Source organism: Polistes fuscatus, unplaced genomic scaffold (genome assembly GCF_010416935.1).
Source record: "Polistes fuscatus isolate 324 unplaced genomic scaffold, CU_Pfus_HIC Scaffold17, whole genome shotgun sequence".
Classification (NCBI taxonomy): domain Eukaryota; kingdom Metazoa; phylum Arthropoda; class Insecta; order Hymenoptera; family Vespidae; genus Polistes; species Polistes fuscatus.
In genome coordinates this window covers 3,316,544-3,341,066 of record NW_025113075.1, presented here as the reverse complement: position 1 = coordinate 3,341,066, position 24,523 = coordinate 3,316,544, and the positions used below count along the sequence as shown (strand labels likewise).

At 31.1% G+C, this 24,523-nt stretch overlaps 2 protein-coding genes and 1 long non-coding RNA gene across 4 annotated transcripts; 2 read left to right on the top strand and 1 right to left on the bottom strand.

Annotated features, from left to right (window-relative positions):
• Window positions 1-1,604: 1,604 nt before the first annotated feature.
• On the top strand, window positions 1,605-6,892 carry LOC122515221 (branched-chain-amino-acid aminotransferase, cytosolic). Its single transcript, XM_043632485.1, has 7 exons — window positions 1,605-2,769; window positions 3,782-3,889; window positions 3,983-4,192; window positions 4,281-4,511; window positions 5,610-5,913; window positions 6,020-6,174; window positions 6,268-6,892. Exons 1-7 carry the CDS (start codon window positions 2,749-2,751, stop codon window positions 6,457-6,459), a joined length of 1,221 nt encoding a protein of 406 aa, XP_043488420.1. The 5' UTR covers window positions 1,605-2,748; the 3' UTR covers window positions 6,460-6,892.
• Window positions 6,893-7,636: 744 nt separating this feature from the next.
• LOC122515165 lies at window positions 7,637-8,106 on the bottom strand. The gene is made up of 2 exons (XR_006303225.1): window positions 7,998-8,106; window positions 7,637-7,916 (listed from the first exon to the last, which is right to left on the bottom strand). It is a non-coding gene; the product is annotated as an uncharacterized LOC122515165 (long non-coding RNA).
• A 406-nt stretch (window positions 8,107-8,512) lies between these two features.
• LOC122515152 (protein regulator of cytokinesis 1-like) lies at window positions 8,513-11,749 on the top strand. 2 transcript variants are annotated; one of them, XM_043632376.1, is made up of 7 exons: window positions 8,513-8,872; window positions 9,210-9,342; window positions 9,422-9,520; window positions 9,597-9,737; window positions 9,857-9,973; window positions 10,077-11,129; window positions 11,217-11,749. In XM_043632376.1, exons 1-7 carry the CDS (start codon window positions 8,850-8,852, stop codon window positions 11,577-11,579), a joined length of 1,929 nt encoding a protein of 642 aa, XP_043488311.1. In that variant the 5' UTR covers window positions 8,513-8,849; the 3' UTR covers window positions 11,580-11,749. The 2 variants fall into 2 exon arrangements, with proteins under 2 accessions (XP_043488311.1, XP_043488310.1); XM_043632375.1 differs by having other exon boundaries at window positions 8,514-8,872; window positions 11,211-11,749.
• Window positions 11,750-24,523: the final 12,774 nt, after the last annotated feature.

Sequence of the window (24,523 nt, the reverse complement as noted above, 5' to 3'; positions counted from 1 at the left end):
TAGATTTTTTTTATTTATTTTGCCCTACATCGGTAATACTTTATATAAAGGTTACCAATGATCAATATTATTAAAGTAGAGACTGCCATTTACAACGGTATTAAAGCATTAAAAAGTTGGCATAGAACCTCAACAGCTGAAAAAACTTTAAATATATCCCCTACAGATATACCAACTTTACTTTCATTTTTTTCAAAGTATGCTTATGCCTTGAATTTGTGGTTGCGCATTCGTATAACATATCTCCCACTCATAGCGTCGCCATTTCATAATTTTTTTATTCAAAGTGTAATAATTATATTTTCAACTAATTACGATAAATACAAAATATTTAATAAAATAAAGTTGAGGAGCCGGTCAAACAAAAAGTAAGCAATTGATTGAAAACAAAAAATAATAGAAAACTTTATTGCTTTGCTTAGAAATGAGAAAAAACGGTTTTGTATTTTCAATTATTAATAACTAATGAAATAATTAATTAATAAATTTAGTAATTATGGATTTAAAATAAAAGCAAATAGCTAGCAATTAAATGCACTTATTAATTTTTTTCAGTTGTTGAGGTTTTTTGCTAATTTTTTAATGCTATAGTAGATAGAATACTATATTCTTTGATAGTATTGAACCACTCTTTGATAGCATTGTACCGTTAAGTACATGTTATTATCAACTGGTGATCCCGGTAGTAACAACAATTAAACTGGGTAGATAAAAAAGGGACTTGTGAGCTTTCATGTACTTCTGTATTCTATGTTCTTACCTACCAATTATAATTCAACAATTAGTAAAATGAAAATTTAAGTACCATAACAATATCTATGCATTATTGTAAAAACAAAATAATACTCACGTAAATTATATTGATTACTACAAGTGTATCTTCAAAATGTCACGTATCTTATCATATATTGTGTAATAATGCATATTCATTATTCAAAAGTAATGCATATGCATTTTATATTGTATTTCCGTTGATATTTTAGATTTCTCAAGGACCTATTCACATAAATTATTTTTGATAAATAAAAATCGAGAGAAGTTATAAAAATGTACATCGAAATTGTAGAATTAGCAATGGAAACAAATTAATGTTAATGTCCCATGACAAATTAAAAATGTTAATGTCCCATTTTGAAACCCTTCATTATTCGACAAAATTGATAAAACGACTAATAAACAAAATGCTTAAAAAATAAAAAAAGTCATTAAAATATTTAATATAAACATTTAATAAGAGAAAAAATAATCTTAATGTGTTTGTACATCATACGGTCAATTCTCTGGTCTATTTTATGTGATCCATTGGGTAATAATACCCACATGTTTCTCGTAATTTTTAATTTAACTCTACTGAATATTCTACTAGACAAATTTGCAGAAACTAGAATTTGAGATTGCAAGAAACAAATACTACAAAAAAAAAAAACCAATGTTATTTCAATAAATCATGTTCTTATATCTACCTTAATATTATGAATCTTATAAATGAGGATAGTACTATCAAAACATAAATTATTGAAATAGATTTCATACATTACTCGCGTTTTCTTTTCATGAATAAACATGCACATGAATATTATCAAAATAAAATAACAAAATAAATAGGCACTGTTACTTCGTCGAAAAATTCGAGTTAAAAGTGTAGCGAAGGAAGCGAAGATAGAAACTATTGGTCAATTCTCAGCGCCACTACGAAGATTCCAATTCACAATATAACATACTTTTTATTTAATTGAAGCGTTTTTTTTATATGTGGGGAAACACGAATATCGTAGGCGTTAGACGTTCTCTCGAACAAAACAATTGGTAAGACGTTTTCTTATCGCTAATGAAATAGACATCATTATCAACATGTTTTCAAGCGGTCATCTCCCTTCCTCGGGTCCATGTCGTCATTTTTCTTCCCCTTTCCTTAATCGTACGATTATTCATAAGCGTATTTTTCTCAATTACACCAAATCAAAGATATTTCAATCCCCCACCTTACTTACATTCTTTTTAATGGTGGGAAGAGGGGGGTAGTAACGGGGGCGATATTATACATATTTCTCAAGTTCTAACGTTTCCTTCCACTCTTTTCTCTTTTAAACAAACTACTGATAGCGTTTCGTTCATTTATCTGCGAGAAATTCAGGATCGTCGCAATCGTGCTACTCTCATTTGCTACGTTCGGAACCGAGCGCGTTGCGAATTGACGATCGTGACACTAAACATCGGAGCATTTTTCAACACAGTACGCGAACAGCGCGATTGCGCTGTGTTGTTGTGGCGCTAAAACGGTTAACCGGATTAATCTATTCGAATATTATATTATTCGAGAAGAAGAAGAAGAAGAAGAAGAAGAAGGAGGAGGGAAGAAACAGATACGAGTGATCATCCATACGAGAATTTTTAAACAAGTTTCTCCTCTTTTTTTACTTTCAGATTAAAAAAGTGTCTCGTTTTAATTTATCTTACGTCGTGTCGCGTGTGTTTCTTTTTAGTGTTACTTTAACTCAACTTTTCTCTCTCTTTCTTACTCTCTCTCTCTCTCTCTCTCTCTCTCACTCTCTTAAATATTTTATTGGATAAGAGGATAAGAACGAGTAAAAAGTATCATCGAATTCGGAAAAAAGAAGAATATTTTCCGAATATTAGATCAATCTCTCTTGTGAATGATTAAGTGGACATCGAACATTTTGATATTCGAATTAACACGAGAGATCTACGTGCATGAATAAATTGATCTTACTATTTTAACCGGTTATCATGATTTATCTGCGACGAAAGGTACGTTTGCAACAATATCACATGCGTTTAATGTTACTCGATTTCTTTAATTATATTTATTATTAGAAAAAATTCTTGTAAAAAGAAGTAGCTGATTAATGCAGAAAATTTGGTTTTATGTCAACAAAAAAAAAGATGATTCAATGCGCCTCGATAATGTCATTATAAGAGTAGTGATCCTATCTCGTATTATTTCACAACACATATTTACGAACGTCAAATTTAAATTATCTAAATTATTTCTAGTGGTCCAATGTTTTTTTTCTCGTATAACAATTTTAGACGGGAATTTCATACAATGCGTATAATAATATTTAAGTATTAGAAGATATCTATTTCATTTAAAAATGTTTTCAAATTTCACAACTGTTTCTAGAAAATTATCACGCTTGACACATCTTTCTATCTTCTATCGAGTAAACAAATTATCAATAACGTAACTATCTGTAATATATCAAAAACATATTACAGTTATTCACGTTCATTTAAATACTTTTTCGAAATCGATCTAAATTTATTCGAAAATATATTTGTTTAACGCATGCGTTAACTTTAAATGCAATCGCGATGATTTTCATTTTTCAAGTTCATTTTGTTGTCGTAGAAGTTATCTAATACTACTACTAAACTATTCCAACTTAAGAAAAAATCAAGGTCGATTAAAACTTATTAATAAAACTTATTATAAATAAAGTTTTTAATAATTAATAATTTATCTTTATCCATGAAACAATTTCATTGGCTGTGCCATCGTGCGCGCCAATTTTCTACGCTTTTCAAATCGTCCGATTGTTTTTCTCTATCCAATTGTTTTTCTATCATCGTGTATAAGTCTTCTATCAATCGAATAATATTTTTCAAAGCTAGTTAACCTCTTCGTAGGAAATTCAAATGATTAATTAATCATGTGACGTGATTTTTCGTAATCATTTTAAGAAATCAATCGAATTTTATTTTTAATTCTAATCGTATAAGCTTAATATATTTTCTTTTATTTTCAATAAAAACGTAGATTTTATTCTCCGGAACTTCTCTCAATCAACTACAGAAAAGTTTAAGATGGAGTTCGTCGTTAAAAATTCGGGATAAAAAAGTCATACAACCTGAACGATCGTTCAAGGTATATTATCTTTCATTACAACAAACTTTTTTTATAATTGTTAGAATTAAACAATACGATTAGTTTTCTTTTTCTTTTTTCATTATCCTATAGTATGCTGATTTATCAGTCCGTCTTGCTGCACCTCATCAGCTTCAACCAAAGCCAAATGTTGGCCAGCTTTCTTTTGGCAAATATTTTACAGACCACATGCTGAAAATATATTTTTACGAAACCTTGGGTGGTTGGCAGGCACCAGAAATTACACCTTTCGAAAATTTAGTCCTTCATCCGGCAGCTAAAGTTTTACATTACGCCATAGAGGTACTTACAATTATATTAATAATATTCACGATTAAATTGACTATCAAATTAATGAAAATCTTCCAATATTTATTTATTTGTCGTTTAGTTATTCGAAGGTATGAAAGCTTATCGAGGAATAGATGGAAAAATAAGATTATTTAGGCCTGAAATGAATATGGAACGTATGAACAATTCTGCGATAAAGTCTGGTTTACCTACGTTCAATGGAAATGAATTAATTCAATGCTTTAATAGATTAATAAGCATAGACCAAGAATGGGTTCCTCATTCAACTGCTGCTAGTCTTTACATACGTCCGACATTAATAGGAATCGATGTAAGTATTTTTAATTGTTTTTTAATAAAAGAAAAACCATGCATCGATGTTACATATAAGCACATGGTAACATTTGTTTAGTAAATTACAATCAATATATGAATGATAGTAATAGTAAATAATGTCACTTATGTCACAGATGTCATCATCCGTACCATTGTATAAAAATAATCAGTATGTTTCTTAATACAAAATGATAATACTAAATTAAACGAGATAAAGAAAAATCATTATATTTATTTGTTGAGGTATAGCTGAAGAGAAGATAGTCAAGATTTAATATTTTATACAATTTGTTATTTTGATAATTAATTTTTACGATAGGACACCATTATATATGTCCTATTAAATGTCATGTAAATCTTATTAGCGTATACTGATGATGTTTTATATTGATAATCCATTATCTATGAAGAACCTTTGATTGTTGTATAACCTTAGTCTTTTTATAAACCAATATTATTTATCCGTTCTTGTTTCACAATTACTAATAAAAAAGATATAAGAATATTATCTATTACTCTTTTCTTTAAAGCATAGTTTATCTTAAAGTTATCGCCAATAATAATATACTGTATATAATTGAGAAAAGTTTTAAATGGCATTTGTACATTTTTTACGATCGAGTAATTAAAAATAAATGCTAATTCTTAAGAAGAAAACATTTCTTTTATTTATGTAAGTATATTTAACGGGAGTTAAAATTCATTAACATAAGTCGTCAAAAAACGTACGACAGTTTAATTATTTCATAAAGTTATTGATCAAATTTCAAGTACATACAATATTTCTAATTCTTTTCGATAATCTCGTGACATAATCGTGGACAAATAAAAAAAAGGAAAAAAGAAAAGAAACCATTTTTCGCACAGTAACGTATGATAACATTAAATTTATTCTAACGTAAGGAAAGATATTTATGCATTTTAACGTGCATATTAATGTTTATAATTCGTAAATTTACATGCAATCATCATCGTTGATGATTCCTTGTATTAACATCGGTCACTCTTGGCTACTAGGTTTTTTTTAATTGGATAAATATTACAATAAACATTTGTTCTATTTGTAATTGAAAAATGACATTTATCTGCATAGCCCACGTTGGGAGTGATGCCACCGGATTCAGCATTACTATATGTAATATTAAGCCCTGTTGGATCATACTTTAAAAGTTCGGAAGTTGCAGTGTCTCTACTCGCAGATCCACAATGTATCCGTGCATGGCCAGGTGGTTGTGGAGATCGTAAGGTGGGAAGTAATTATGGTCCCACGATCGAAACGGTAAAAAAAGCTTTGAAAAAAGGATATCATCAAGTGTTATGGTTGTATGGAGAACATCATGAAATTACTGAAGTAGGAGCTATGAACGTTTTCATGGTTTACCTCAATGACGATGGTGGTACGAATCAAATTTGATTTTTAAATATATTTTTTCTATCTTCCATATCTCCTAAAAATATATTACATATTAATCATCAAAATCTTGTATGCATATATATTAACAGAAAGGGAATTGGTGACGCCACCGTTAAACGGTTTGATTTTACCTGGAGTAGTAAGAAATTCAATCTTAGCTTTGTCACGTGAATGGGATCAGTACAAAGTAAGCGAAAGAACAATTTCCATGAAAGAGATCTGTCGACTGTTTTCGGAAAATAGAGTAAGTTTTGAACAAAATCAATAGGCTAAATGAAACGTTCAAATGTAAAATCTCTCATTTCCTATTAATATCAATTATTTTATATTATTGTAGCTTTTGGAAATGTTTGGTTCTGGAACTGCCTGCATCATTAGTCCTATTTATAATATAGGCTTTATGAATCGTGATTTTCGCATACCAACAATGGAACAATCCGATCCTATATATAAAAAACTTTTAAAACATCTAACAGATATACAGTACGGATATATACCTGACCACCCATGGACTGTTACTATAGATTAATATGCTGTTACAAATTTATTCAAATCTTTTGTAACAAAAAAAGAAGAAATGAGAACTGTTAATAATCAGAGATATATATTTGATATATATAGGGACGATGATAATATGACTGTTTTCCTGTAAAATAAGTTAAAAAATGTTATTTATTTATATTATATGTGTATATATTCATACGAAAACGAGTGTAAAAATGATTTCTACGTACATTTCATGTTAATTGTTGAAAGTTTTAATGGATATGTACAATTTTGTAGAAAATTTGATTATACGTGTGACTATGATTGTGATTTGATGAATGAATGTAGCTTTTTAACGTGTGTGTTTTATATAAGCGGAATCATTCATTGATTCTCGCAAGAAGTATGTACTTAGGTAAAACATATGTATTTATAAACAACAAATTTTTTTTACAAGTTATTATATATACCTATAAAAAATCAATAATTGTTTCGTTTTAATAAAATAAAATTTTCAATAAATTTTTTCTCGTTTAATTAATCAACTTTCGAAAGAAATATTTTTTAAGCTAAGAATATTATTGGTTTTAATGTTTCAACGATTTTAGATTAATTATATATTATTAATAATTATTAATAACAAAAAATGTATGCATTTAGACTATTGACATACTGAAAACAAACTAAAATATAAATAACATTAAAAACAATCCTCCTTTTTTCGATGTGGTACCTGTGAAAATATAAAAGTTATTAAAAAACAATGTAATATAATTAGTTTCTGTAGATAATATGAATTTAACATGGAAAGGAATAACAATATTATACTAATTAGGAAGTGTAAAGAAACTATTTACAATTATAATGTTTATTTATGGTAAGCGGTCTTTGGCTGGATTTTATTTTGTCATGAAATGTATAGCATTAACATAAGATAAACATTATATGAAAAGTAATATACCATTGTCCTAGTCTAACCACGAGGAGGTAACTTCTTCTGAAGACCTATGAGGAATGTGCATCTTAAAAATGATACATCCAAATAAAATTGAAATACAAAAAAATTATTCAACCAAGAGCACTCTTTAAGGATCTTAAACCCCTTAATCCCAACCCTGAGGATTTCATTCAAAAAACCTTGCAACTATAAACAATGAAACAGAAAAAATGAGATATTAAAAATTGAATAAATGAAAATGATGATTTCATTTACAACTTGGTTGGACAACTATTATCCGAGGATTTATTATATACAGTAATTAATAGTTATAGAGAACAATTTGAAATCTATTTTAAATAAAGTAAAATTAAGAAGAAAATTATATTTTTCTGTAACAATAAATTACAATTAATATTATTACATTAAAATTACATTATAACTCAATTTTGGGCCGGTCCATGGTATTTATGAACACATAAATACATATAAAAACATATACGTGTATTCTATGTCCTGTGTTCTGCATATATTGGTACCATTTCTAACCTCTATAATATTCTCTAATGGTGAAAAAGGAAAAATTAAGGTACATATATTTTTTTACGGTAACAATTGTAATTGTATTTATATCATTAGATTACCGTCTTTTGCATCTATATGTATTACGATTGGTTTAAAAACTATGGAAAAAGAGAGAAATAGAATGTAATGCGTTTACGCTTTATACATTATTTTGTCGCTGCTTGGAGTTGTTCCTATTGGTCGCCGTTTGGACAAATTTGGTGTTGGCGACCTGAACTCTAATACTTATGGAGTTTCTAGTTAAATTTGTCAATTTCTTATAAAACTAACAAAGAAATTAAAAAACAAACAATAAGCTGTGTTTTGTATGAGTATTGTAAAATGTAATTTTTATTTGTGCGTAACATCATTTGTTCTAACGTGTATTATTTGATGCGATTCGATGATTGGTGAGTTGAGGAGTGATGGAAAGAACGAAACTCTATACAAGGAGAACGATCGAGATACGAGTTTTCGTCGAATTTGTGTTATTGAAAATAACTAAATACCGAGTACGATAATTCTCCACGAGGGAGGCGGTGGTGTTCAGAGGTTCAGATTTAAGTACGTGTGATTTTATAAATAAAACAAATGAAACAAATAGTGCAACTAGTGCACTAGTGTTTCTAGTGCTTTCTAGTAACAATAGAAATCATCCTCTCATAGTGTATATACGTAGACACATTTATAACACTGCGATTGTCCTCCTTGTATATATGCTTCGTGACTGAAAGTATTGTTGACGGATCTTCAACGCAAACATGAAAAGAGTCGTATGAAATTGAGTGTCTATAGAAATAAGATTTGATGTTACTGTTCTGAAAGTAGGTAAAGGTGTGCGAAACTTGTTAGAAATTCAAATGAAAAACGGTCGGTAGTATTATTTGAATCTATTTTTTGTAAAAGAACGTAATTTGTGTACGTAAAATAAAATGATGGCGGATGCAGATGAATGGTAAATAATTCATGCAAATGTTTTTTCTATTAATAATTATATTTTATGGAATAATACTGAATATTATTTATTCACATTCATGAAATAACACTTGCTAGCAATGATCAAAAATTGTAATAATTAGTATAAAATGTTTTTCCTCAAATCATCTGTCATTTTTTCTCTTTCTCTTGATAAATTTATAATTATATTATTATTTATAATTATTTTAACACTTTATATATACACTGTTTTCGAGAAATATTTTTTTTTTGTAAACAAAGGAAAACGTTTATTATTTTTTGTTACATTATTTGTGTTTTATTTTATAAAATAAAATTGTTTTGCTCTCTAATAGGGAGTCGATAGAACAAAAGACTTGTACAATGGTACAAAATGCGATAACTCAGTTGCATTCTACATGGATAGAAGTTGGTTACGATAAAGAAACTCAATTGGTTTATACTGATGCAGCGCTGGATCATGTACAGGTAAAATGAACCATTAATAAATATTCTGAGGAAATAAAAATGATTTTAAATGCAAATTAATGTTTTAATAATAAAATAGGAATTGTTAACTGATATGGTATCAGAGTTTGAGGATAAGAAGAGATTATTATTGGAAGAAACTGAACAGTTAATGCAAAGTACATCTATTCTATGTAAAGTATGTATTAGTTATATAAAATCATTGTAAAATCCTCTCGTACTGTTGACTATATAATATATTAAATTTATTGTAGGAATTAAAAGAAACTATTGATGCGAGTGGATATGAGAAGCTACCATTATTCAAATTACAACAAGTACTTCGACATGATATGGAAAAGCTGTTGCGTATAAAAGAACAACGTAAAACATACTTAAATGAATTATTAACTAAGGTAAGTTTTCATATCAATGTTAAAGAATGTGCAACTTGAGATTGCAAACATTTTCTATATACATGATTAAATATGCGTTTGATTAATGTTTTTCTCTGTTCTTTTCTTAATACCTATAGGAACATGAAATATGTAAGCGGCTAGGTGTACAACCAATAGAAATTGAATCTAAGATTCCAACCGAAGAAGAATTAGATAACTTTAAGTTATATATAAATAAACAGGAAGCAGAAAAGGTACACTGCTATAAATTAATAATCTATAACTTATTGTTTCTGTTTCCTAACCATTTGACAAACTTGAAGACATATTTACATCATTATTTTATTGTTTATTCAGGATCGCATAGAAAGTGAGTTTAAAAATAAATATAATATCATTATCAAAATAGTGCAAGATCTAGGAATTAGTCCGTCTTCTCATTTTGAAGAAACAGTATGTAATAATCCAGAAAATTTTGTACTTACTCCTGCCAATATGGCGATGTTAAAGGATTTTCAAGAAAAATTAGAAAGACAATTAAATAGCGTAAAAGAGGAAGTTGAGAATAAAAAGGAAGAATTATTAGAGCTATGGAAAAGTCTCGATGAACCTAATGATTTCTGTCAAGCATTTTTAGACAGTTATTCAGGGTACAGTCAAGCTACTATAAATGCAATGAATGCAGAAATCAGCCGATGTAAAGGAAGAGTACATATTGCGAAATTTGTGAATAAGGTACGAGTTGAATTGGTCAACTTGTGGGATTTATGCAAGTATAGTGAATCTCAACGAAAGAAATTCACCGAATTTTATTCTCGTACGTACACAAAAGATTTATTAGCTTTGCACGAGCTCGAAGTTGATAAAGTTCGTGAATATTATGAAACAAATAAAGTGATATTTAATTTATTGGAAGAGAGAGAGAAGCTCTGGACAAAAATGAAAGAATTAGAATATTGTGCCAATAATCCAAATCGATTAAATAATCGAGGGGGTCAACTGCTGGCGGAAGAAAAAGAACGCAAAGTTATACAAAAGAAATTACCTAAAATTGAAAGTCAGTTGCATAATTTGGTAGAAGAATATGAAACGAGATACGGGGAAACGTTTTATGTTAATGGTGTTTCCTTGGAAGAATTCTTAGCGCAATCATGGGCAAATCGTAATATAGAAAAAGAAAGCAAAAAAAATGCAAGGAAAGAGGCAAAGGACAAGAGCGTGAAAAAAGCAAATGTAACTAAACGTACGCCAATTGCCTCGAACAGTCGTATGCTAACTCCTTTGTGTACTTCAACTAAAAGGAAATTAATACTTGGTTCTACGTCTAATAGTTCAACTAAACAGCGTAATGTTGGTAAGGACAAAGTACGTAGCGTCACGTATGCTTCAAAAATTCGAAGAAGTGGTAAAGTACGTACTGTCTTTTTATATCTTTACTTACTCTTTACCTTACTTTTTTTTTCTTCATTTCATTTAATTATTTTGTCAAAGTTTCAGATCTCCAGGCGAGCTTTATCCGAGAACAAAAAACATAAAAGTAATCAAAGAAAATCCAAATCACTATCGCAGAATTTGTCTACCGTTGACATGACTTATGGACAATTTCAAGAACATTTGAAGGAAAAAGAAGAATTGCGTAGCTCTTTGTTAACCGACCAATCACTAAGCACTAAATCTATTTTAAGGACCCCGAAACGTATGCACGTAAAGCCCTTAAGAAGGAAATTATACAACGTAAACGCATCATCCAATACAACATCCAAATTATTACAATCGACTCGAAATTCTCCACGTAGTCCTAGGATAGATCATACTCAGAAACTTGCAACAGCGCCGAATGTACTTCCTATTATTTTTTGATTAATTATTTTCTTCGCTTAGATGTCCTATTTAATTGTTTGGCTACTCGTCGATGTGATTATATATTATTTCCAACTAATTGTATAGAATAATATGTATCATACTGTATATATATATATATAGAGGGAGAAAGAGACATAGAGAGTTTAATGTTAAGAGAAAAATATTACTTTTTTGATTATTGAGAAATGATTTAATGTATATTAATTAGATGGTTAGTTTTGCATTGGAAATTTTTATATAAATATTATAATCTTTATGCGTCCCAGTTATTTAACATGTATATATTTATTTTATGAAACATTTTTTCGAAACATAACGATGTCCGGCGATTTTAACTATTATGAGCATATAAATGATGTAACGATTTCTATATACAAAAAATAACTTTTAATATGGTATTATTTGCTATAACATTTAATATTTGTCTATAAATTAAGTTTTATATAGCGTTGGCAATACGTTTGATATTTTGTAGATAAACTTTAACAAATATTCTAAAATAGTAAATATTAGTAGACGGTAGATCAGACATTTTTATATTAACAATTATAATAATTAAAGTTAAAATCACATAATATAATTGAACTTTGTTTGTGTATGCGTTTTTTCCGTCAAAAATTATTACAGAAGAAAACTAACAAAAATATAATTATAGTATTGTACAAAATGTAAAAAGTTTTCTAAAAAACTCGTTTATTTTTTTTTTAATAGTTTTATTATTTCTATGTATATTTGTAAAACTGATGTGGGTAATCATCGAGGGTGAAGAGTTTTTTGAGGCCGAACTTTTGCCTCACCTTCATAAATAGGTCATCTCATTTGTTGGTTTACCTTCCTTCTTATGAGAATTGAGAAATAATTTCTTATCCAACACTTCAAGACCACTGACATCAAGACACTAACTGTTCATTCTAAGAACGAATCCTCCACATTTTGTTACAAATGCGTTAGTTCCCTTTTCTCCGTGATCTGATTCATTTTTCATTTCAGCTATTTTAATTTTATATAGATTATACAGATTATACAGATATTATATAGATTTATACAGAAGTATACATCAGAAAACAACGATGCTGGTTCTCCAACAAGTTTGGACAGAATAAGATTTTTTAAGTTTTCCATATCTTGTGGGCTTACGAGATGCCATGATCTTTCGCATTCATTAATAAATATTGAAGCTTTTATATTATAACCATCAAATCGTGGAATAAACTTTGTTGCTTCTTTTAATGAAGTATAATTTGTTCGTTTAGGTATCGCGCAACACGTCATTTTTAATTCTGAAATTCTGATTTAAGTTGCTTCGAATGGTTATCTATCTTACCCCCATTGGGCAGAGTTAAAGTTACAACACTTCTCAGATAAAGATCTCACTTGTACGATGCTTATCTCAAGTCTTCTTAAAACGAGTTAAGAGGCTTCAAACTTAGGTCACAAGCAATATAATCTTCTAATTATCGTCAAGACTTCTGAATTATTTCTGTTTCGGTTTCCAAATGACGATGAGTGAAATACACACTTTCGATAAACGCCTCGTTAGTATGTGACAAATTAAAAAAAAAAAAGAAATCTCGTCTTGCTTTCATGTTTGCTTTTTCTTAATAGGAAGAAGAAGCAAGGGCATACATATAAATAATATGATTCCGCTAACAACCATAATATATCTTTAACGGATTTGTCTTTGCGAAGATGTAAATACGTTCTTAAATATGTAATACTCTGGTAACGAGATTACGTTACCAGATAAAGAATCTATTCACATCTCTAAAATATTATTAATATAATACATGAAAGTAGATTAAAGAGAATTATTATTGAAAATCTTGAATGGCAGACGCAAGGCAGGTTAAATGCTTCGTGTTTTTTAAGAAACTATTTTAAATCAAGGTAATAATGTTTTTAGAAAAAAGAAAATATGTACAAATAATACACTTCAAATATAATTAATTGAAGATGTACTTAATATTCCTTCTACAACAGATCAGTGTTGCGCTTGGACCCTGTATCTGCCCGAATTTCGTTATTTATTACTAACAGTAATAAACCTGATTATTAAAATTTAAAAGTCGATTTTTAAAAGCAGTTTTTTTAAGAAATTAAACAGAGAAAAGAAAGGGGGAGAGTCCATTTTAGAAGGACTTTCTAAAGTATTCAACTATTACCTACTTAGAGAATCAAAATATGCATCTTAGTTTAAGGCGCTGAAAAAAATTATGTAAATATACTACTAAAAAACTTAATTTAAAAAAAAAAATAATAATTTTAAAAAAATGTAAATAATTTAAAAAAAAGAAAAAGTTAAATCGATAAAAAGATATCGCGTAAAAAGTTTTGTGCTTCGCTGTGAATAATATTAGTTTATATGATAAATCGTATAATCAGATTGTAGAATTGATAGAGAGACTTTTATCCATAAATCATTATATTATAATAAAATTAAAAGCCAAAGACATAATAATGAAGAATAGTCGTATATGTCAATCAATAAAATTAATTAGTAAAGAAATACAGAGTTAAAATTAACGTTAAAAAAAATTATGCGAAGATTAAGACCATTAGATACTGATAAAAAATTTATCTTTACTTATTCAATTGCATTTATGATATTGTACATACATATTGTATTTCAGTAATCTTGCGGTTTCTAATTATTTCATATAAGGAGTTTTATTTAAATAATTTATTTTTAATAAAATTAACATGTTCTGTTAATTAAGATAAACAATTTTTTTTTATTAGAAATTATCTTATGATGGTGATGGATGATGATGGTCACCCAATGATTTATTTCTCTCTTTTTCTCCTTATATCTAATGGTGTAGTGTTTCGTAAAAGCTACTATCGAGACTATAAAAAAAGGATCTTCGGTTCGATTAAATATGTATTCGGGCGATTGCTCTACCGTTTGAGCTACTTAGGAACAAGTAGATCTTAAACTTCATTATAATCTAAATACAACAACCACGATAATGTAAATATATATACATATATATAATCTGCATTTTAAAAACATACAACACTATAAATAGACAACAATAATATATATATACAAATATATTACATTTATTATAACAGTTGCCGTCCACTCTTTTACGTGTGACCTACACAACATAGGATGGAAATCTTAGTGGGACGTTGTCACAATGTTTTTATAAATACTTGATTTATACTAGTCAAATAATCAAGATTTTATATAATTTTGATTTAACTAGTATAATAACAATGGATAACAAATCTTATAAAAATATACTTATATTTACGATTATAACAATTATTTACCGTGGCTGGTGTAGCAGGGGAGGGGATATAAAAAACAGGATATGACAATGATTTGGCAGTGTAAATATTTAAAGAAGATAGTTGAGACCCACCGTTCCTACGCCGGGATTTGAACCCGGAACCTCTCGCTTTCCGATCGAACGCTCTACCACTTGAGCTACGAAGTCCTACATTACATATGTTTACATATACATATATATACATACATATATATATGCATACATATATTAGATTTGAATATTACAGACATTGTCTAAGTTTCGATATATTCAGATATTAAGAAACGTTAGAATTATACATTCTTTCGTTAAAAAAGTATAGTTACAAAATAATTTTCAATTCTTTAAATAAAACTATGCTATTGTTAGCTAGATACAATTTCTTTTTAAGAAATCTCTTTGAAGCCCAAAGAAGATAACCTGTAAATACAAAAAAAGAATTGATACCCACATAAACACGCTAGCCAACGATAACTACAAACAATATATCCCTAGAAAGCTCAAAAGAATCTACCGAGGAGCCTAGTACGAAATTGAATTTAAATGAAATAAATGACAATACCGATGCTATCTCATTGGAGAAACCCTCCACGAGCTATCTTTTTTCGCTTATATAACAATTTACTATATGTCTACGGACAAATTGTAAAGAAGTATGGAGTAAAAAAAAAAAGTTATATGAGTTTAAATAGTAGTCGAAAACGACTGAGAGAATATCTTGATTTAAACAGAACAATTTCACACAGTGTTTTTCTCATTTCTAATTTTATTATTATTATATTACTGATGATGGTCACCTTATGATTTATTTTTCTCTTTTTCTCCTTATATATAATGGTGCATTGTTTCGTAAAGGCTACCATCAAGACTATAAAAAAAAGGATCTTCGGTTCGATTAAATATATATTCGGGCGATTGCTCTATACCGTTTGAGCTACATAGGAACTACTAGGCCTGAAATTTCATTATATTCTAAATACAACCCCCCATGATAATATATATATATATAAAATCTGCGTTATAAAAACATTCTCTATTACACATACACATACACATACACATACACATACACATACACATCCACATATATATTATACATTTATATAAAAATATTACACATTTTTTGTAACATTATCCAACTTTTTCACGCGTAATGCTCATCACATCATTTAAGATGTCAACAAAAATTTGAGACCCATCATTCATACGCCGGGATTTGAACCCGGAACCTCTCGCTTTCCGATCGAACGCTCTACCACTTGAGCTACGAAGTCCTACATTACATATGTTTACATACATATATACATATATATATATATGCATACATATATTAGATTTGAATATTACAGACATTGTCTAAGTTTCGAAATATCCAGATATAAAGAAACGTTAGAATTATGCATTCTTTCGTTAAAAAAGTATGGTTGCAAGATAATTTCCAATTCTTTAAATAAAACTATACTATTGTAAGCTAGATACAATTTTTTTTTAAGAAATCTTTTTAAAGCCTAAAAAAGATAACCTGCAAATACAAAAAAAGAATTAATACGCACATAAACACGCTAGCCAACGATAATTACAACCAATATATCCCTAGAAGGCTCAAAAGAATCTACCCAGGAGCCTAGTACGAAATAAAATCTTAATGGTATAAATGACAATAGCGATTCTATCTGATTGGAGAAACCCTCCACGAGCTATTTTTTTTCACTTATATAACAATTTACCAAATGTCTACGGACAAATTGTAAAGAAATATGGAGTTAAAAAAAAAAAAGTTATATGAGTTTAAATAGTGGTCGAAAACAACTGGGAGAATATCTTGATTAAAACAGAACAATTTCACACAGTGTTTTTCTCATTTCTAATTTTATTATTATTATATTACTGATTATGGTCACCTTATGATTTATTTTGCTCTTTTTCTCCTAATATCTAATGGTGCATTGTTTCGTAAAAGCTACCATCGAGACTATAAAAAAAAGGATCTTCGGTTCGATTAAATATATATTCGGGCGATTGCTCTATACCGTTTGAGCTACTTAGGAACTACTAGGCCTGAAATTTTATTATATTGTAAATACAACCACCACGATAATATATATATATATATATATATATATATATATATAAAATCTGCGTTATAAAAATATTCTCTATTACACATAAACATACACATACATATATACATAAACATAAACATACACATACACATACACATACACATATATATTATACATTTATATAAAAATATTACACATTTATTGTAAAACATTGTCCAACTTTTTCACGTGTAACCCGCACAACATAAGATGGAAATTTTAGTGGAACGATGAACAATGTTTTTGTAAATACTGGGTATTTATACTAGTCGATCAAGATTTTAATATAATTTTGATTTAACTAGTACAATAACGATTGATAAAATCTGATGAGTATATATATAACATATTTACAATTGCAATAACAATTATTTACCGTGGCTGGAGGGGTGGGAGTCACTAATAAATGGAAATAGTTAGTTCACTGGAAATGTTTAGAGGTCGACAAAAATTTGAGACCTATCGTTCCTACGCCGGGATTTGAACCCGGAACCTCTCGCTTTCCGATCGAACGCTCTACCACTTGAGCTATGAAGTCCTACATTACATATCTTTTACATATACGTATATATACATATATTTATGCATACATATATTCTTCTTCTTCTTCATTCTTTAGTTTAGGCAAATTGCCTGTTTCGTAACGACGTTTTTCTGCCTATTGCACTGTTAAATTGTCGCACCATCGTTTTCGTGGGCGCCCTGTGCTTCTGCGGCCAACCGGTGACTTATCCCGTGCAATTCTGACAATTCTTCTGTTGTCCATTCTGCTAATATGTTCGTTCCATTCTTTTTTTTTACTTAGTATCCATTCGTTAACGTTCTCCACTTTGCATGTTCTTCTTATATCTTCACTTCTCTCTCTGTCCAGTATTGTTTTTCCAACTATTCTGCGAAGAACTCTCATTTCGGTTGTCTCTAGTAACTGTTTCGTTTTCGCTGTGTCTGGTCGAGTTTCTGCGGTATATGTCATAATAGGTCTCACCGTTGCCTTATAGATTCTTGCTTTGGTCTCTATATCCATGCTTTTGTTTCGCCATATTGTGTCATTCAAACAACCCGCTATTCTGGATGCCTTCATTGTCTGTTCTCTTACCTCTGCTTCAACATCACCATACCCTGAGATTTCTATTCCTAGGTACTTAAATCTCATTTCCTGCTGAATACCCTTCCCTTCAATTTCCAGTTTGCACCTTAACGGTGTTTTTGACGTTGTCATGCATATGTCATGCATATATATCAATACATATATTAGATTTGAATATTACAAACATTTGCTAAGTTTCGAAATATTCAGATATTAAGAAACGTTAGAATTATGCATTCTTTCGTTAAAAAAATATGGTTATAAAATAATTTCCAATTCTTTAAATAAAACTATACTATTGTAAGCTAGATACAATTTTTTTTTAAGAAATCTTTTTAAAGCCTAAAGAAGACAACCTGCAAATACAAACAAATGTAAACCACACCACATAAGATTTCATAAAACCGTTACTTCTAATAGCGGATAATTCTTAATAATTGTAATAACCCGTTACCGTAAGATACATAAGAATCATAAGAAGGGTTTCATAAGAGAATTAAGAGGCGAGGTTTTGGTATCAGTATATATATCTTTATTCTAAAGTCACTCTCTCGACGTAAGATTTCCCGAGCCAACCATTAACATAAACTAAGCCTCACTCGTCATAACTAACATAAGAACCGACAAATACTGAACTGAACCCTGCCGTATTGTCCGACTGCCCTTTTATACTTTTCCATCGATCAACGGAGCATCGGCTTCCCTCCACGGGTGACGCATACAGCCTCTGTTCCTCACACTTAATCTTAAGAATATCGATATTCTAAACAAACATCCGCACGCACTCACACTAGTGCAGGCGCCAACGTGCACGAACCCGCATAAGACGTTTACAATCGGCCAGTCCTGACGGTGACCACCCTCGGTCACTAGACAATCACACATACATAAAGACGCAATGTAAAATGAACATGAACATAAGGTTAATACATACATAAGAAGTACATAATTACAAACATAAGAATACAATCAAAAATTAACACATAAATAAAAGTAATAATCTGAAAGAATAAAAATATAAGATAATCCATACATAAGAAATACAATTACAAAATAAACACAAATGCAAGGCTAGTATAAAAGGTCCTAAAAATGCTGATATAAAAGGGTCCAAAGATAAAATAAACGCATACATAAGAAATAAAATCACTGGGATACAATATTTCTCTCTCCTTTTTTCCTCTCTTTTTTTTTTGTTTGATCTAATCAATAACTAAAATAATATTTATTCTTACAAACATGAAGCGAGATGCGATATCGGTGATAATCTTAAAAAAAAAATGAAATGAAACATAATACAATTGAGTTTTAATCATAAGGATAAAATATACTAAATTTGAGCCTGAGATTGTTCTCTTCTCTCTCTATCCTTTGGCCTGTTCCGTTCCTCGCCAGGGACGCATGTTACAATATTCCCATGTTCCCTGATAAGGTCTTTGAGATATTTGGAAGCCCCCTATATCGGCAACTACATATCTATCGTTTCGTAATTTTTTTATAACTTCGTACGGACCCCTAAATTTTGGTATCAGTTTTTTTCCAACCCCTGGAGTGCTATCAAAATTTCTTACCACCACATAATCACCGACATTAAATTCTGACCGTATCTTATGATGGCGTTTATCGTAATACCTTTTGTTATAATTTTGCTTCTCAGCCATTCTATCTTCGGCCTTATTCCTAATTGCTCGCAGGTGCTCCTTGCCGAAAGCGAAGGTAACATTCTTTTTAAGTAAGTCATAAAGTGGTCTTGCCATAAGGGCGAATCCTATCACAAATTTTCTAAAATAGACACATAATCCTAAAAATCTTTGTACGTCATTAAGTGGTATCGGGAAATTTTCAATAGCCGCTACGCCACTGACAGTCGGCTTGATTCCTCCTTCCGTAATCTGGTATCCTAAATACTCGATTGTTGTAAATAAAAACTTGCATTTATCTTACCGTAATTCTAGTTTATTTTCTACTAGTAATTTAAGCGTTAGTTTTAAAATTGTTAAATGGTAATCTAAATTTGTAGTCGCAATCAAAAAGTCATCCATATACGCGACGACGTCTCCAGTTTTAATTAAGTCATCTAATACCGCGTTAACAAATTTTTGGAACTTTAACGGGGCTGTTTTTAGACCGAAAGGCATGCACACGTACTCATACTGCCCTTGAGGTGTGACAAATGACGTATACCTAATCGACTCCTGGGCCATTCTAATTTGGTGGAAACCGTCTCTTAAATCCAGTAGGCTAAAATATTTTTTCCCGTTTAATACATCTAATTGATCTTCGATTAGAGGCAATGGATAGCGATCGCTTATTGTAACTTTATTTAACGCGCGGTAATCGACGCACATCCTATTCTTACCGTTTTTCTTTTTGACTAACACAATAGGGGACGCGTAATCCGATTCGCTCGGTCGAATTATCCCCCTTTCTAGTAAATCTCCTATTATTTCTCGAACTTGGTTTTTCTCGACAAACGATAAGCGACGGAGAGATAAATGAAATGGCTTATGCTCTTGTAATGTTAATTTCGGCTTCATGCTTATTCTAGGCTTTTCCGGACGAGGTGCATCTAAGTAATTTACCTTTAAGATTTCCTTTAATTCATTTTGTTTTTCCACCGCGATTTTGGGATTAATGTCTAATTCGGTAATTTGATTATCGGTGGAATCATCTATTTCTATATTCATAATCTGATCTATCACTACCTCTTCTTCGGAGCGCTTATCTTTTCTGCTAAAAACTAATCCACATCTTTTTAATGCGTCGCGACCTAAAATAACGGAGTTCACCATTGTAGTATCCGGTACTACCAACAGACGAGTGTCAACCCTTTCGCCGTCATCAAATTTTAAACTAACTTGTATCGAGCCGTGTACTTGCAGACGACTATGATTAATACCATAATATTCACTTCCGAGTTCCGGCGCAGAGTTGATCAGTCCCATCGCTAACCCTTTCTTTATAAAACTCACGGGGCTGCCGGAATCCAATAAGGTGTCTAAAACTAAGATGTAGTGTATATTGCCTGAATCGACATCATAAGCTATCTTCCTGATGTAGTCGTCATCGGTGGTCAAGTTCCTGGTGTCGCTGTGGACTTCGCCACCCTTCTCCGGGCATTCTGGTCTAAGATGTCCATGTTTACCGCACTTGTAGCAGCTACCTCTTTCCCTCTTCGGACGGAGGCAGTTCCCCGCAAAATGTCCTGTCTCTCCACAGTTGAAGCATCTGGCATAACTTTCCTCCGACGGCCTCTAATGGTCGATCGGTTTTCTTTTTCCTTCTCCCGTCGGCCGCCTTCCTCCGTATTTTGTAGGACTTCGAGGGCCCGTCGCTCGCATCCTTAACCCGGCGTATAGCGTAATACTTTAGAAAGCCGTCAGCAACGACTCCTGGTCTCGGAAACCAATCATCCGGGCCTGGTTTCTTAATGCAATGTCTGGAATGCCGTCTATCGCATACTCCAAAATTTCTTGTTCTGGGAGGGGAATTCGGTAACCCAGAATCATTTTGTCATGTAGGTAATCTCTAAACGACTCGTTGCCGTTCCACCTACGTTCCTCAAACTGTCTTCTCAACGTGATAACACTTTGTCGCGAGCTAAACATCTTCCCTATTGCTGCTAATAATTCCTCCATTCCATAAGTCACGAATTCGGATTTTGAGTGAAACCATCGCAATGCTTTTCCCCTCAATTTTAGACTAATTATCATAACAATTTCGGTATCCCGAAGCTGGTGCATTCGTTGTATATAGCGCACTCGTCTCTCCCAGACGGTAAAGGTACCAACGCTTCCATCAAAAACGTCGATCATATCAGAGATTACACTTAAGCTGACCTCGCGGTGTCGATCATTCACTCTTGGTCGTTGTTCCGTTGTTCCCCTGAGTTGCCCGACCTCACGCATAAGGTCTTCTACCTGCCGACGGAGACTTTCTACTTCGCCGTCTTCGGTGGCCGGTGTTTCTAAGACGGTCGCTCCATCGTCGTAAGTTGTATCTAAGATGGCTTCATCCCTCCAATGAGGTTCAGCTAAATCTAATCTTGCCATAAGCTCGGCTTTCGTGCCGTACGTCGCCAAGCCTCGAGCGTGTAACTTTTCTCTTAGCTCGGCTACTGCAAGTTTGCAGGTTATTGCCATGTTTCTTAATTTTCGTAGACACTTTCAATACAAACGTTCTATAAATTTTTTAGACTTCAAATGTTAAGTCACTCAAACACGTAAGTTCACTAATAACTTCACTAATAACGTAATAGATTCAATCCCACTTTTCATAACACACGCGCGAATTGCGAATTTCTAATTTAGCGAGTTTGAATCCCACTTCTGAAATTTGTAAACCCCACCACACATAAGAATTCATAAAACCGTTACTTCTAATAGCGGATAATTCTTAATAATTGTAATAACCCGTTACCGTAAGATACATAAGAATCATAAGAAGGGTTTCATAAGAGAATTGAGAGGCGAGGTTTTGGTATCAGGATATATATCTTTATTCTAAAGTCGCTCTCTCGACGTAAGATTTCCCGAGACAACCATTAACATAAACTAAGCCTCACTCGTCATAACTAACATAAGAACCGACAAATAATGAACTGAACCACTTACTCTCTCCGTATTGTCCGACCGCCCTTTTATACCTTTTCATCGAACGACGAAGCATCGGCCTCCCCCACGGGTGACGCATACGGCCTCTGTTCCCCACACTTAATCTTAAGAATACCGATATCCTAAATAAACATCCGCACGCACTCACACTAGTGCAGGCGCCAACGTGCACGAACCTGCATGAGACGTTTACATAAGTATTGTTTTTTCGCAATTTAAAGCATCTTAAATTATGTTGAATGGACTTCGGTTCCTTCAAATTTTACAACGAATCTGGTTGTTAATTTTGAAAGTGTCCTAACTCCATTCTTGGTAAGAAAACGCATATTATTCACTTAATAATTGCCATTATTTTAATAGGAACTGTAAATTTAACACCTTTAGATACACTTAAGCAACATAACTCATTGTTATTCTTTACGTATATTTTTAATTGCATTGAAACGCAAACCTTTAAATATATCAATTTAAAGTTATATGGAGTTAGGCCACTTTCAAAATAAACGGCTCATATATATATATATATATATATAAAAGAATAAAAAAAAATATATGGATATCTGTCCACACTAAATATAAGAGAGAAATATCGAATTTTTTTATGCGTCAACGGCCATTGCGCGGTGATAGAACTACTTCCCGCTTGATCATTTAAAGTAAAGCAACGCTAAGTACGATTAGTATTTGGATGGCTGACCCGCTTGAGAAAAAAAGAGGAAGAATAAGAAAAGACAACTTCATGCCGTAAATTTGAAATCTCTTTGCCGCGCATCGTTAAATGCCGACAAACTTCGTGGTGTCGCTCGGAAGAAAATCACTCCCATCACATTTTCCCAAACGCCCCAAAAGAAGTATAACTTCAAAAAAAAAATTATATGAGTTTAAATAGAGGTCGAAAACGACTGGGAGAATACTTGATTTAAACAGAACAATTTCACACAGTGCATTTATCATTTCTAATATTATTATTATTATTATATTACTGATGATGGTCACCTTATGATGTATTTTTCTCTTTTTCTCCTTATATCTAATGGTGCAATGTTTCGTAAAGGCTACCATCGAGACTATAAAAAAAAGGATCTTCGGTTCGATTAAATATATATTCGGGCGATTGCTCTATACCGTTTGAGCTACTTAGGAACTACTAGGCCTGAAATTTCATTATATTCTAAATACAACTAAAACGATAATATATATTTATATAATAATACCATCACGATAATATATATATATATATATAAAATCTACGTTATAAAACCATTCTCTATTACACATACGCATATAAATACACATACACATACACATTCACATCCGCATATATATTATACATTTATATAAAAATATTATACATTTTTTGTAACATTGTCCAACTTATTCACGTGTAAAACGACTGACAACATTCATGATGCCGAAAAAAATTTGAGACTCATCGTTCCTAAGCCGGGATTTGAACCCGGAACCTCTCGCTTTCCGATCGAACGCTCTACCACTTGAGCTATGAAGTCCTACATTACATATCTTTTACATATACGTATATATACATATATATATGCATACATATATTAGATTTGAATACTACAGACATCGTCTAAGTTTCGTAATATCCAGATATTAAGAAACGTTAGAATTATGCATTCTTTCGTAAAAAAAGTATAGTTGCAAAATAATTTCGAATTCTTTAAATAAAACTATACTATTGTTAGCTAGATACAATTTCTTTTTAAGAAATCTCTTTATAGCCTAAAGAAGATAACCTGCAAATACAAAAAAAGAATTTATACGCACATAAACACGCTAGCCAACGATAATTACAACCAATATATCCCTAGAAGTCACAAAGGAATCTACCCAGGAGCCT